Source organism: Tetranychus urticae, chromosome 1, assembly GCF_039701765.1.
Source record: "Tetranychus urticae isolate SD_2017Ah chromosome 1, NJAU_TeUrti_SD_1.0, whole genome shotgun sequence".
NCBI lineage: Eukaryota > Metazoa > Arthropoda > Arachnida > Trombidiformes > Tetranychidae > Tetranychus > Tetranychus urticae.
In genome coordinates this window covers 31911291-31927620 of record NC_142958.1, presented here as the reverse complement: position 1 = coordinate 31927620, position 16330 = coordinate 31911291, and the positions used below count along the sequence as shown (strand labels likewise).

Below are 16330 nucleotides of genomic sequence, written 5' to 3'. Positions count from 1 at the left end.
AATGAACAGCTTTTTCTTGATAAAATCAAAATAAACCCTTCTATCTTGGATCAATCTAAACTTTCTCATCGATTTCAAGTCTTTCATCAGACTGCTTTTAAACGTAACTTTGACACAAAAAAAAAATTGAATCGCTTTATTTTATTTTTTAAAGCCAGTCATAATTAACCTTTAAACAATTTAATTGAATAAATTGATTATTTATTTACCAGTAAATACATATTTGATCAAAGTGATACTTTAAATTAGCTGATAAGGTTCATTTAGTTGATTCAAAAAGGTTTGTATAATTTGTTGACAATAAAATGGTGTTAGCTTTTTAATGTAATAAAAAAAGCTTATATCCTTAAACTTGAGTCAATCATTTCTCCTTGTCTTTCAATGAAACTCACAAAACCTCATTACAGGTATCAAATTAAATTTAAGTCCTACAAAAATTACTTCAACAATTATCTCTCACAACCAAATCAATGAGTGTATAAAATGATAAAAGGCAATGTTGTGTGTATATTGATGTTCATGTACGTATATATCATTGATAATACTTGATCTTACCAGATCTTGAAGCTAAAAATCAAAGTGAAACGTCAAAAGCGTTTCCCTTACCTAAACTGTTGTATTATCTTAAATACAAATCTGTTCAACATTAAATCAGTCCATTATGAGGAGATCAATAAAGCATCATGATTAGTTGTTGCCTGGCGGACAATTAGATTACAAGATCTACTGGTAAAGACAAAAACAAATGACAAACATTTGAATCCCTACTAACTGCATCATTACCAATGTTGACCAAGTAAACATTTATAATCAAATCAAACTCCTACAAATGGCTTAGTAATGAATAAAATTGAAAATTGTAAGCCTGATTAATCAAATAAAGAATCGTTGATCAATTCTTGTTCAGCCTTTTTTAAGTCAACAATTTTAAATATAACAGCAAAGCTTAAATTGTCTTGCTAACAATACATATTAAACCATTCAACTGTTTAGTTCCTGACTTTTACCCAATCTCAATTGAAAATGTAGCAACAAATTAGTCCAACTATGATAATCAAGTGTATTAAATTAAAATTTATACAATCATAATCACGTATCAATTTCAAGTCTAGTCTAATTTTGATTCAACGCAATTGATCTTCCTTTGTTTCTCATTGATTTAACTAACCAAATGAAATTGAAATGAACAGTTTGATTGTAAAATATTTCAACAAGCTAGACATAAAACGATCTAAATAATAATAATAAGTCATCATCATGATTATCATGTTGAAATTGATGATGAAAGTGAAGGTGATTGAGTGAGTCAATTGAATGAAAGCAAATTGTATTTTCAATGAAAAACCCGTTCAAAGTAATTTTCTAGCCACTTGACCTGAAATCGAAAGGAATTATTATCATTATTATAAGTTATTTTATTTTTTCGCTTCTTTTTTCATTCATCATCCTCATCATAATCGCTTTACCTTCATCCTAGCTTATTTAATCATGATAAAGTTGATTCAATTCTGGTAAAAGTAAATATCAAATAAATTGTCTCTTTTATACAAGGTAAAGATGTAACAATCAATATGTAACCATTGTCAATCATTTGCCAATTATGATCAACAACCAATAACAATCAGTAACCTGTCACCAATATTCAATCAGATTCAATCACAATTACAACCATTTCTAGGCAATTTTTACATTCACATTTGTTCACTTTTAAATCAGGTTTTCATTTTAGGTTGAGTTTCAATTTCTGGTTTTTGGTGTTTAATTTTTAATTTTAGTCTTGCATTTAAATTTTTTAATTTCTGACATTGCCTTCAATCTTGTTTTGACAATTTTAAGGCTAATTTTTGTTCAACAATTTTGGGTTTTTTGGTTTTTCTGGTTTCTTCTTTTGGGTTTATGCTTTGTTCATTGGCAATGTTGATATATTTTCAATGGTTGATTTGGCTTGGATGGGAAAAAGTTGTACCGATAATTAATTATATATTTATATTTATGATTAAGCATTCAGTTTTATTTCAACCTTGATCTGACCATGTTGACCTGAATTCCGATCAATTCAAATTTTTACCTCAATAATTGTAACTAAATTTTTTCACCATTTTTCTTCATCTATTCATTCAGATTCACACAATATTCAACTGAATAACCATCAACATAATATTAACATCTATAATAGCTGATGTTGTTTGCTGTTGATGTGGATAAAAAGTAAATTGTTGTTTCTAAATTGTTGGACAATTTGAAGGGAAATCAAAACAGGAAGATAAATGATTGTTGGTGTGTTTTTACTTGTGATAAAAATGCGTGCTTTTTGCACAGCAAAGGTACACATTTGTACAGACAAAGGTCTGAACCAAGCAAACAAAACCAGTAACCTGAAAGTCGTTTCTTTTTTTCGAGTCAACAAGTTACAATAAATAATACAGACAAGCAAACAAGTCAGACATCTTTTGCACTTTACCTGCAAACAAATAAACTGAACAAGTTAACAGTAAATAATTATAATCAAAAAATAGTTAATAAAAAACACCATTTAATCATGATTATCGGTGGTTTTAATAACATAAATATAATAATCATAATTTCATACTTGATTATTGTAAATCAAACAAAATATGTTCATCAATGAAAAGGAAAAAAAATATTTCACTTTTTCACCCAAAACCAATTTACCTTTTGCTTTTACTTTGATTACTCGATTAACTGTTGACTGTTCATTTTAATTTGTATGTTACTTTATAAATCATTGGATACTTTCACTCAATTAGATTAATTATTTTATTGAATCTTGACATTAAAATCAACGTGTGTTGAGATTAACAATGAGATGACATTGACAGTTAATGTTAGCTTTGATAATTTGGGTTTAGCTTTGCAAATTTCATCCTTTTTAGGTTAAGGTCTGCATGTTTGAGGTACAATTTTTAGGCTCTTTTGGGTTTTGGGTGAACATTTTTTGCATCAAATTCTGGTTTCAAATACTTTTAGTTTTCCCTTTTTAATCTTCTTGTAAAACGATTTGGGTTTCGGGTTAACCAGAAAATGAAGTTGACTAGGAAAAGGTGAAAACAGTAACAAACAAAAAAATGGTTTTTGACCCTTCTCATTATTCAACTGAATCATGATCTGTTTAATTGGCCCTGCGGTCTTAAATCATAACTAAATGTAAATATAGATTGTAAATAAATGTATATTTATTTATAAGTTAAACTCGCAAGATAAATATATTTTTTTGTATCAAAAAGATGGATACAGACACAAACATACACATTGAAGTATTAAATGGCAACCAAACGTTTCAAAATAACGTACACTTGCTTTACTTTATCAACTTACCTGACGCTTTTTTTTTATAAATGCATTAATATTTGTTGAACAACGCGAACTGAAAATTGCCTTGATTTGTTCATTTCGTAGATAAGTATTATTATCGTCACACTTAATGAAGATGTTGATAAATGAAAATGCAAATTGAAAAAAAGGAGAGAAAAGGTGAAACATGTTGATCAAGATTCATCATCGCTACGGTTTATTGTCCATTCATTGTTTAGTTTATTTAATTTACCTTTCTCAATTGATTAACTGTAATTAAAATTACAATTGAAATTAAAATTAAAAGTCATCGATAGAGTTTTCGGGTTAAAAGGAAAAAAAATTAAACGTTAGTTTCAGTGTTACAAGCCATTGAATGAATGGCAATGACCATTGCTGCAGGGAAAACGTTTGATCATATTTATGATGATGCTGTTGTGGATGATGATGATGATGACGATGATGATGGTGATGTAAATAATGTAAATAATTAAGAGATTAATGTTAAAGTCATTGATTGATTAAGCTAAGATTGATGTTGGTTTAATGATACTTCCTGAATACTGTGAATTGAACATTGAAAATGCAAGATTAAAATGAAGGATTTTACTTTAAATTGTACAATTAGATACACAATTAAACAGGTAAAAAATGTGTGTTCAATTGAAACTGATTACATAATTAACTGTATTACTGTTAATGGTAACCAACCTTTAAAGTTGCTATTAACTGCTGACTTTAACAAATGTTTTCCCATCCAACATTTGCTTTCATAGATTTACTTTTTTTCTAGTTTCATCTCTTTTCATTGAATCCATTTTTCAAGTAATCACTCGATAACTTGAGTTTAATTTTCATTTTCATGTAATCTGTTCATTTGCAGTTGAACCTGTTTGACCAGGATTGATGAAAAAAACACAAAAATGTAAAAAAATAAGAAATATTCAAACAAAAATGTTTCCAGATTGAAACTTGAATTTGACAAGACAAAAAGGGAAAACTGGTAAATGAGATTTTCACATTTACTGTTCTGTTTTCAACTTTCTAATCAGATGTTGATTAACTTATTCAACCAAAATGTTTGCTTACTTTTAAAGGAACCGGAAACACATTTACATGACCAATTAGTTCGATAAAAATACTGAAACCAGTTTAAGAGCAACCAAAAGCACAATGAACGCACTCAACAACCAGTTACTCAGTTACTGTTGTTTTCCCATTTCATTTCATTTTCACATTCAACTAACCTTTTTTTTTACTAATCTTACTCAATCATTTCAATGAATCTCGATCAATCTGATAATCAGTCAACTAATCAACTTAAATTTTCAAGAATCACTCTTTTAATTAATCCATTAAATGTTAATTTTAAATATGTCCACGAAGGTCAATTTGAAAACACTGCATTAGTGTTACTCTCAACAACAGCCAAAAACCTTGTCATTTTGCGTTTGATGCTTAGTTTCACAAATTGAAGTCTAATTAGTTATTTACCTTGTAACAATTCATCAAATTAGTCAAATTAATCATTTACTTTTAAATGTCATCTTCAGACAATCGCAGGACTTCATGTTTAACCTTGTCTACGCCATTTTTTCGACTTTACCACAAAAAGCCAAAAAAATTTTTGCAGATGTAAAAACACATTTAATAAACATGTTTAGATTCAATTCTTTGATTTGGACAATTTAATATTGATTAGGTGTTTGTTAAGTCAAAGTTTAGGCACAATAATTGGCAAGGTGCAATAATGAAACTAAATTGAAAGGGAATAATTTTTTGCTGAATGTCGATTACTGTTTACTGACAATTATTGTTAACGTCATATTTAACATTGTACATAATAAGTATTAATAAGTGTCAGAGGCAACAGATTGAGATAATTAATGACCCTTCTACGACGTCGATGCCAATCTCGATCTCGAATCTATGGGTATATAAAGGATCCTCTTAACCCTACTAGAACCATATCATTCATTGTGATTTAATAGAGCAATAGAGTCTCCAAATTGAATTGTAAAAAAGTTATTATACTCTGTTATTTATCAATTAACTCACCAATTTACTTTGTTAAAGCTAGTCAATTTAACAACAATGAATACTTTTGTTTTAACCGTTTTCCTCCTAGCTACTGTTGGTACCCTTAATGGTTACACTATTCCCGGTCTCGGACAATCATCTTACTCAACTGGATCCTCTGTTAATGGCGTTAATACTCAATCTTTGGCTAAATACGAATCAAGTTCTTCCTCAACTGGACCCAATGGTGTTCTAATCAAGACCTCTGAAAGTCGAACTTCAGTCAATGGTGGAGCTCCTTTAGTCAGCATTAGTCGAGCCACATCAGCTGATTCATCAAACGCTGGTTTACTCGATGTCTCTGGTGTCTCTGTCCTTTCTAATGGACAATCTGGTTCTTCCTCCTCCCAATCATCACAATCTTCTTCTGTCCAGGGTTCATCAGCAACTCCAGACCTTTCATCAATCATTACCGTCGCTCCTATCACTACAAGCCCACCTATAACTATTGGAGGTTCAACCACCTCTGGTTCATCCCAATCTCAAACCGCAATCTCATCAAACTCTGGCTCTTCTGACTCCACTGGTTCCTCGACTACTGTTGGAAACAACGACAATGACGATGACGATGATGACTTCTCAGTTGAATCTTTTGCTCAACGAAGACCACACCGACATGCTCCTTGCAATGCACTCGCTTCCCTTACTGGCTGTAATGACAAGGTTGTTGTCATTGTTCTTGGTGGTAATGGACCTGAAAGTCGATGGGGACGAATTGCTCGAGGCTCATTCAGACGATCACGATTCGATAATGATGAAGAAGATGACGAAGAAAATGAAGAAAGGCGATACCGATTTGGTCGAAGAGGCTCACGACGAAGCAGCTTTGACTCACGATCATCCAACTCAGACTCTTCAGCTACTCGATCTTCATCTTCATCAGAGAACTCAAACAACTCTGTAGACAACCGACGATCATCCTTTGACCGAAGCGAATTCCTTGCCCGAAATGAAGCTTTCAGACGATACCAAGCTGCTCGAGCTGCTCGGCGATCATCAAGCGAATCTTCATCTTCCGCTAACTCATCCAACAACCGATCAGAAAATAATCGGCGAGTAACTCGAAGCCACAGTTCAAATGAAGATGTCTCATCTAACGAATCAAAAAACCGACGATCAAGCAACTACGAAAATGAAATCAATGAAATCAACCGAATTAATAGAATTAACCGAATCAACAATATTAACTCAGTTAATGTTCAAAATGATGTTCGATCAGTAGACAACAAATCTGTTGACAACCGATCATCAAACACAAAAAGCTCAACCAATGTATCAAACAGTAACAAAGTTTCGGACGTTCGATCATCAGTAAACAATCAAGCTTCCTCAACAACCGTTTCCAACTCCAAAAAGTCAGACGTTAAGTCATCATCTAACGTTTCACAGAACTCAAATGTTAAGTCATCAGTCGATAAACAATCTTCAAACAATGTTGTCCGATCTTCTGATACCCGAAGCTCAGTTAAGAACCAAGCTTCATCTGTCAATGTTGCCAATAGTAACAATGTTAACCGATCAAGCAATGTCCAGAGCTCAGTGAATAAGCAAGCTTCCTCATCAAACGTTGCAAACTCAAACAACGTTAACCGATCAAGCTCAGTTCAAAACTCAGTGAATAACAAAGCATCAACCAATAACCAATCCTATTCCAACAATATTTCAAAGGTCTCAGATGTCCGAAGCTCAGTTAATAACAAGGCCAGTTCATCAAACGTTGCTAACTCCAGCAATGTTAACCGATCAAGTGCTGTCTCAAGCTCAGTCAATAAGCAAACTTCTTCATCAAATGTTGCAAACTCAAACAACGTTGCTCGATCAAGCAATGTTCAAAACTCAGTCAACAACTCAGCAACTAATTCAAACAAGGTCGTAAAATCTGATGTCAAGTCATCAGTTAACAACCAAGTTTACTCAAACAATGTTTCAAAGATCTCAGATGTCCGAAACTCAGTTAATAACCAAGCTTCATCCAACAATCGAGCTTACTCAAACAACGTTAGCCGATCAAGCGATGTCCGAAATTCTGTCAACAACCAAGCTTTCTCAAACAAAGTTTCGAAGGTATCAGATGCTCTAAGCTCAGTTAATAGCAAAGTCAGCTCATCAAACGTTGCTAACTCAAGCAATGTTAACCGATCAAGTAATGTCCAAAGCTCAGTCAATAAGCAAGCTTCTTCATCAAACGTTGCAAACTCAAACAACGTTAACCGATCAAGCAATGTTCAAAGCTCAGTGAATAACCAAGCATTATTATCAAATGTTGCTAATACTCTCAAAGCCATCCGATCAAGCAATGTCTTGAACTCAGTTAACAATCAAGCTTCTTCAGTGAATCTTGCCAACAGTAACACCCGATCAAGCTCTGTAAACAACAAAGCCACCTCAACCAATAATCAAGCCTACTCCAACAATGTTTCAAAGATCTCCGATGTCCGAAATTTAGTCAACAACCAAGCCTACTCATCAAACGTTGCTAATTCAAACAATGTTTCAAAGGTCTCCGATGTCCGAAGCTCAGTTAACAACCAAGCTTCATCATCAAATGTTGCCAACAGTAACAATGTTAGCCGATCAAGTAATGTCCAAAGCTCAGTCAACAACTCAGCTAATTCAAACAAGGTTGTGAAATCTTCTGATGTAAAATCATCAACTAACAACCAAGTTTACTCCAACAATGTTTCAAAGGTATCAGATGCTCGATCATCAGTTAACAATCGAGCTTCATCAGTCAATGTTGCCAACACCAGCAATATCAACCGAGCTAGCAATGTTCAAAACTCAGTCAATAACCAAGCCTATTCTAACAACGTAGCCAGCTTATCAAATGTCCGATCATCTGTTGACAACCAAGCATTATTATCAAATGTTGCTAATACTCTCAAAGCGATCCGATCAAACAATGTCTTGAACTCAGTCAACAACCAAGCTTCTTCAGTTAATGTAGCTAACAGTAACACCCAATCAAGCTCGGTAAACAACAAAGCCTCCATCAATAATCAAGGCTACTCCAACAATGTTTCAAAGGTCTCCGATGTCCGAAGCTCTGTCAACAACCAAGCTTCATCATCAAATGTTGCCAACAGTAGCAATATTAACCGATCAAACAATCTCCAAAACTCAGCTTATTCAAACAAGGTTGTAAAATCTTCTGACGTTAAATCATCAGTTAACAACCAAGCATATTCCAACAATGTTTCAAAGGTCTCAGATGTCCGAAGCTCAGTTAACAACCAAGCTTCATCAAATGTTGCCAACAGTAACAATGTTAGCCGATCAAGTATTGTCCAAAGCTCAGCTAATTCAAACAAGGTTGTGAAATCATCTGATGTCAAATCGTCAACTAACAACCAAGTTTACTCAAACAATGTTTCAAAGGTCTCAGATGCCCGAAGCTCAGTCAATAACCAAGCTTCATCGTCAAATGTTGCCAACACCAGCAATTTCAATCGAGCTAGCAATGTTCAGAACTCAGTGAATAATCAAGCTTACTCCAACAATGTTTCAAAGATCTCTGATGTCCGAAATTCAGTCAACAATCAAGCTTCATCATCAAATGTTGCCAACAGTAGCAATGTTAGCCGATCAAGCAATGTTCAAAACTCAGTCAACAACTCAGCTAATTCAAACAAGGTTGTAAAATCTGATGTCAAATCATCAGTTAACAACCAAGTTTACTCAAACAATGTTTCAAAGGTATCAGATGCTCGATCATCAGTTGATAATCAAGCTTTCTCCTCAAACGTTGCAAACTCAAACAACGTTGTAAAATCTTCAGTCAACAATCGAGCTTCATCAGTAAATGTTGCCAACACCAGCAATATCAACCGATCAAGCAATGTTCAAAACTCAGTGAATAATCAAGCTTATTCCAACAATGTTTCAAAGATCTCCGATGTCCGAAATTTAGTCAACAACCAAGCCTACTCATCAAACGTTGCTAATTCAAACAATGTTTCAAAGGTCTCCGATGTTCGAAGCTCAGTTAACAACCAAGCTTCATCATCAAATGTTGCCAACAGCGACAATGTTAATCGATCAAACTTTGTCCAAAATTCAATCAATAACCAAGCCTTTTCTAACAAAGTAGCCAGATCTGCAGACTTTCGATCATCAGTAGATAACCAATCTTTCAACAAAAATGTTGTCAACTCAAACAGCATTAGCGAATCTAATAGCAATATCCAAAACTCTGTAAATAATGAATTTAGCTCAAACAAATTCGCCCGTTCACTCAGTGACATAAGAAACTCAGAATCATATCTTAACAGTCACTCCTCTGACATTCGAAACTCAGTTAACAACTTAGCCTCAAGCAAATTTGTCAGTCAAGTTGCCAACAGTAACATTGCCAACTCAGTAAACAAGGCTTTCTCATCAAGTGATGTACGAAACTCCTTGAACGCTGTTAACAATCAATTCAGTTCAAACAGCCTTAATCAATTCTCAGACATACGAAACAATCACGCTGCAAGCAGCTACCAAAATTCAGTAAACAAACAATCTAGCTTCGATGCTTCACACTCATTCCAGTCAAGTAACTCAGCTCTTAAACAAGTTAATGGGTTAGCTACAACACTTACCAGTACTGCAGGTGACCTTACTTCATCAGTCACTGACTCAGCCTCAGGTCTCGTCAAGACTGTCACTGGTTCATCAGGTAACAGTGGACTAGTTGGCAATGTACTCAATACTGCCACTGGTCTTCTCGGTGGATCAGGATCATCTTCATCGACCTACAGTTCATCATCTAGCTCAGGAAAAGGATTAGTTGGTAATGTTCTCACTACCGCCACTGGTCTTCTCGGAGGTGGATCAGGATCAGGAGCATCTTCCTACAGTTCATCATCTAATTCAGGAAAAGGATTAGTTGGTAATGTACTAGGTACTGCTACTGGTATTCTCGGTGGATCAGGATCATCTTCCTCATCTTACAGTTCATCATCTAGCTCAGGCAATGGATTGGTCGGTAATGTTCTCAATACCGCCACTGGTATTCTTGGAGGTGGATCAGGATCAGGCTCATCATCTTACGGTTCATCATCTGGTTCAGGCAATGGACTAGTCGGTAATGTTCTAGGTACTGCCACTGGTCTTCTCGGAGGTGGGTCAGGATCAAGATCATCTTCCTCATCCTACAGTTCATCATCTAGCTCAGGCAATGGATTAGTCGGCAATGTATTCAATACTGCCACTGGTCTTCTCGGTGGATCAGGATCAGGATCTTACAGTTCATCATCTAGTTCAGGTAATGGATTAGTTGGTAATGTTCTCGGTACCGCTACCGGTCTTCTCGGAGGTGGATCAGAAGGATCTTCCTCATCTTACAGTTCATCATCAAACTCAGGAAAAGGATTAGTCGGTAATGTTCTAGGTACTGCTACTGGTCTTCTCGGAGGTGGATCAGGATCATCATCTAACGGTGGACTTCTTGGTATCCTCGGTTAAATAATTTAAATATAGTGAGCCCACTATTCATGTGCATACAAATTCATTAATAAATTCCTTTAAAAAACCTTAAAAACATGCGATCATTCATTTCTTAATACCATTTATTGTTGATTTATATTCAATTGTATGAAAAAATATTTATGTAAAATCTTGAACAATAGGGAAAAACATGGTAAGTGTAACTGGATCCTGATAATTGCACGTGACTATGACGCCGCACTGAAATGAAGCTCAGTGATGATAACAGTTTCTTACGCATCATAATAATTGATTCATTGCATTGAATACATACTGAATCAACCAGAGTGACAATCCTACAAAAATTGATGCAGGAAAATTAATGCCACAAAATTGTGCCTATCAAGAATGAGGTTCCCAGATTGAGTTGAAAAAATCAAGATGAGGGTTGAAGGCAAAAAAATCATTATTTCTCGATGAAGAGCTGAAGCTAATATACTCATTAATCATGAATTGTATCCTCTTTAGATGGTTCCAGTTTTAATTCTGAAAAATGAGAGTTTGGTGGGATAATAGAGCATGAAATTTAAGGGTTGTCCCTGTTGTTGTTTCTGCAACCAGAAAGTGAGAATCAAAACCAGAGCAAAACATCAACAAAAGAAACTGAGAAGAACAAGAAAAATCAAATCTCAAATCGCCATTCAAACATATTCAACTTTGATTGTCTTGTAAAATCAAATTAAACTTGATTCTAATAGTGTTAATCATTAACAGCAAAAAAACACAACCAAAAACAACAACAACGCCAATAACAGTAACATCAACAGTGTGGCTTATTTGAACGAGAAAAAAATGATTTTTACTATTTTTTTAACAGTTTTGTTTACCTGTTAATCAGTTGCTTCCTCAAGTTAATCAACAGCAAACATGATGACAATTAAATTTAACTGACATTATATTGATACTCTCGACTGAGAGACTTAATTACAATCACTTTATTGACTGACTGTTAAAACAAGGAAGCCAAATGATCAGTCAATTTAACTTTTCATCCTAAATTTCAATTTTATTCAATCACAGTATTTAACTGTCAACTGTTTTTATTTAACATACATTTTCATAAATAAATTAACTAATTGGGTTTCCTTCTATGGGTTAACCTTGATCAGACACACAAATTACAATCAATGAAAGTTAAATTGTTATTTTTTATCAACACACAAACCCCTTTTGTTGTTCAATATTAAATACAAGGTACACAACAAATGGAGTCAACAACAACAATCAGAAAACGGGAAAAATCAGAGAAACTGTTTCAAATCATTTCATTAGCTATTAGCGAGAAAAAAAAGCAAATTTGACCTTTTAAATACAATGCCGTTTAGCTTAATTTTGAAAAGTCTATCCTTGACAATCAATAAACTGTAGATAGTTTAGTGAGGTCACAACATTAAATGCTTATTTTTTTGCTTCATTTTTTGGTTAACAACATTTGTAATCTTTCACTTGCATTTTACTGGTGAAGTTAATGTTTATTATGGTTTCACTTTTTTTTCTTGCTGTTTACCACTTTGATTGTAATGGTGATGGCCATGATAATAATGAAAAGGCTAGAAACACCTTACTCTGACAAAAGATTTAATGCAATTGTTAACAGATTTTGATTGCACTTATATCTGTATTACTATTATTATTATCATTATTACTGTTTACTCAGCCAATTTACTATTAAAACCAAGCCTTACTTTATATTTTTTGCTTACAAAAAACACCAAATCTTACAATATACAGTTTTATAAAAATGTTTCATTTGGTTATGTTTTAAATGTACAATTGTAAGGTAACCTTATTAATGATTGAATAAGAAACAATGTTTTATTGAAATGATGATTGAAGACAAAATTAACCTTCAAACTTAAAACTGTTTTTATACTTTGGTTAAATGAAAACAAGATGATCACTTTAATGCTTATTACTGCTAATGAACCTTGATCACTGTTCATTAATCACATTCCTTATTGATTAAAACATATTTTGTATGTACATTAGGATGAAGTATAATACCTGCAAGTCTTGAGCTTCTTAACAAAACCAATCAAATCATTAATAGACTTAAACACTTTGCTTATGAGTTTAAAGAGGTAAGCAGCAAAATTTTATTACTAGTGATGTGGACGGTTTTAATAGCATTAGCTTTCAAAAATCCTTAATATTGGGATAAGTTTAGGTTGATTAAAATTACACAAAAAAAGACTAGATGTATCAATTATCAGGAAACGGTGAATAATTAATATCAATCTGCAACAATAAATACAGTAGAGTGAAGGTTCAATAGCAGGAAGATACAACAGGTATAAGATTCAATTAAAAATAGATAATGAAGAGTTTAAAAATAAAAAATATTGCTGATAATAATTGAAATATTTGATAGAGTGATGGTGGTGTGTGGCTGAAAGAGAGAAAGAAAGAGAGACAGTAACTGTCATGATGATAATCAAAAGTAATAATCAATAATTTTTAGCAATACTAATTAACAAAAATATAAGTCACCAATTTTCATGACTTGAAGATTTTTTCATCTTTAATTTTCAAAGTCGCCATCTATTGTTTCAACTAAAATAATTTCGTGAGATTAGCCAATCTATTATTTTCACGTTTTTTGATGTGACAATTGGCAAAAACCAATGACTTTGATCTGTGAGTTCAACTTTTCACTTTTTACTCTAATTTAGTGTATAAAATTACATGTTATTATCAATTAATTACCATCATGAATGGCTACACTTATTGTTGAGGTAAGTTAAGGGTTGAAAGAGTTTAAAGTTTATGTGTAAAAGGCTACCAGAAGAGGAGGTTAAAATGGAGGGTAAAATTGATGCAAGTGTGAACACTACTGTAACATTATTTGTCTATCACTTCATTATTTTATCAATCATATTAATTTGATTTTGTCTCTCATTTCATCACTATTAAGCTGCTTTTACCTTAATTTTTATATCTCAATTTTTCTCTTTTCTCTCTCTCTCTCTCCTCTCAGGTTTTCCCATTTTTCAAGTGATACGTCATGAAAAATCCTGGAATCAAATGAAGACGAAAGAGAAGACAAATCAGGACGAAAGAGAAGACAAATAGAGGAAAAGAAAGAGAATGGAACGTTATCGAGGTCAAACGAACGAAGCAAACCTGAACAGAAAGCAAATTGTTAAGATGAAAACAAGCAACGTTAAAGACAGCGTTAGAAAGGGAGAAGATGATAATATTAAGTGAGAGAGAAAAAAATGATGAAAGAGTGAGAGTGAGAGAGAAGAGAGATATTTCTTTAAGGATAAATGTAATAATAATAATAATGTATCGTCGAAGCTTGTTATACTTGATAATAGTTTAAATGTTATCGATGAAGAAGGAGAAACCAGTTTATCATCTTTCTTCTTCTCCTTTTCATCCTCTCATCATCACTACCACCGCCACCACCACCACCAGTTAATTTAACCTCCTTTCTCTCTCTAATACCTTTTTGCTTTCTTTTCAACTTGGTTATTTGATAATGATGATGATGATAATGATGTTTGTTGCTGTTGATTTTTGTTGAATTTGCTTCCTTCTCAATCACTTTACGCATACAAATGTGTATAAAAATATATTTATATATATAAACAAAAGCTTTTTTACTTGAACACAAAAAAGGATCTTCACTCATCAATTGATTATCTTTTCTCTCGATTGCTGCTTCGATTAACACAAACAATTGGCAAAAAAAGCGTCATCATCATCATCATCTTCGACAGTTTTTAAGATTTGTTGACCAGAAAAAACAATATGAAAACTCGTATGCGATTAAATGAAATGAAAATGTTGCAAGGTTGATAAATCATTTTTGTACTGTTAGCATTTTAAATTTCAAGTTAACTCTTTCAGGGCATTTTCCAGTCAAGATTGAAATGAAGATGATGATGAGGTTGAACAATGTTAATAAAATGGAGTGATAAAATATGCTTGCGGGTGAAAACAACAAGCAATTGATACAATCAGTATATCTAACCAATAGTTAAATTGAAAGAGAAGCGATATTTTTGAATGTCTTTCTTGTTATCAATAATTTTGCCTTCTTCAAGATGATAAATGCAATAGAGAAGAGAGAAGGAAAAAAAGAGAGAAGATAAGACAAGAAGAAGAAGAGGAAAAAGATGAAAAAGTTAATGAAAATGGTGATTTGAAACAACAAGTTGTTTTGCTTTTTGCTCGTTCATACACAAGCCAAGAGCAAGTGTATTACAATTTACTGTTTCCTCATTGATTTTAAACAAATGGGTCAATCACAAATCGATTTGTTTCATAATTTAAAATAAATTATTGTCAATGAGGTGAACAAATCTAGACAATATTGACTAGCAATAGAAACAAAAAAAAGCAAGACTTAAAACAAGTTTACAATGTAAACCCAATTTTAATCTGTTTTGCTGGGAATCACTGTTAATCTAATCAACATCAAGTAATTCATATTATGGCTTGATGAGTGAATTAAACAGCACCATTGAATGTTACCCTTTTTTATAACAATAATGATAAATGATAAAAGATAATAAATAATCAGTGAATCGATTGAATGCGCAAAGATTTATTCATCAATGAACAAAACTGAGCTTTAAATACTGTTGACACTGATATTGTCTTTACTGATGGTTAAAAGATAAAACTGTAAAAAATGATAATGATAATTATCTGATTAAATATTGCTAGTGATTGAAATTGAAATAATATGAAAGCAGAGCAATTCAATGAAAGGTCAACAACAGCAAGGAAAAAAAAATTAGCTGTTGAAGCAATGGAAGTAAAATGATTGAGAATATCAATGTTTACATCTTTTCAATGGTTCAATATAATGAATAATATGAAAAACTGAAAAATACCATTCAATTGAATTTGACAAACATCACATGATGTTAAAGAGCTGCTAATTAATTTAGTGATTCAGTAAAATAAAAAACAGATATTAATGGTTTCCCAAATAACCTTGAAATCTGATGAATTATCACAAAACTCCTGAGATTTTCATGTTTTCATATCACGTGATATTTGTTTGTCAAATTAAATTGGATAACCCAATAGGTTCAAGTATACATGAGCATGATGAACAAGTTTCAATATGGCAGCAAAAACCTGAGAAACAGCAATGGGAAAAAAACATGGAAAAAGGTTGATAAAAATTGATTGTTTTTGTAAGGTTAGGAATAACGTAAGTGATACAAATAATAATAGCTGAGGTTGATTAGATTATCTAACTTTCTAGATTTATGTTACCAAGATGAACAATTTACTTGGATAGTAAAAGAGTTTACTGAATGATATTGAGATTGAAAATTTAATCGCGTGTTTCAACCGATTCTGTTAATCTAACCTTGACAACCTTTTAATATGTACACAGGTAGTTATTATTTGAGGTTTCACATGTAAACACTGTTAAATGGGTTAACTTTAAAGTGAAATATTTCATTGAGATTGTCTGTAAAATGTTCAACTCTCATCATGCTCT

At 32.7% G+C, this 16330-nt stretch overlaps 1 protein-coding gene and 1 long non-coding RNA gene across 6 annotated transcripts; both read left to right on the top strand.

Moving 5' to 3' along the window:
- The first annotated feature begins 5295 nt into the window (after positions 1-5295).
- Positions 5296-10915, top strand: LOC107361493 (uncharacterized). Of its 5 annotated transcripts, none has more exons than XM_089265979.1 (2): positions 5296-8418; positions 8596-10915. In XM_089265979.1, the coding sequence occupies exons 1-2, from the start codon at positions 5407-5409 to the stop codon at positions 10837-10839; spliced, it is 5256 nt and encodes a 1751-aa protein (XP_089122105.1). In that variant the 5' UTR covers positions 5296-5406; the 3' UTR covers positions 10840-10915. The 5 variants fall into 5 exon arrangements, with proteins under 5 accessions (XP_089122105.1, XP_089122106.1, XP_089122104.1 ...); XM_089265980.1 differs by having other exon boundaries at positions 5296-8595; positions 8902-10915; XM_089265978.1 differs by having other exon boundaries at positions 5296-8595; positions 8770-10915.
- Positions 10916-13464: 2549 nt separating this feature from the next.
- Positions 13465-14668, top strand: LOC149094975 (uncharacterized). Its single transcript, XR_016197793.1, has 2 exons — positions 13465-13595; positions 13838-14668. It is a non-coding gene; the product is annotated as an uncharacterized LOC149094975 (long non-coding RNA).
- Positions 14669-16330: the final 1662 nt, after the last annotated feature.

Bases quoted from the DNA above. Each gene is read 5' to 3' on its own strand.
- LOC107361493 (XM_025160683.2), top strand. From the start codon at position 5,407: ATGAATACTTTTGTTTTAACCGTTTTCCTCCTAGCTACTGTTGGTACC.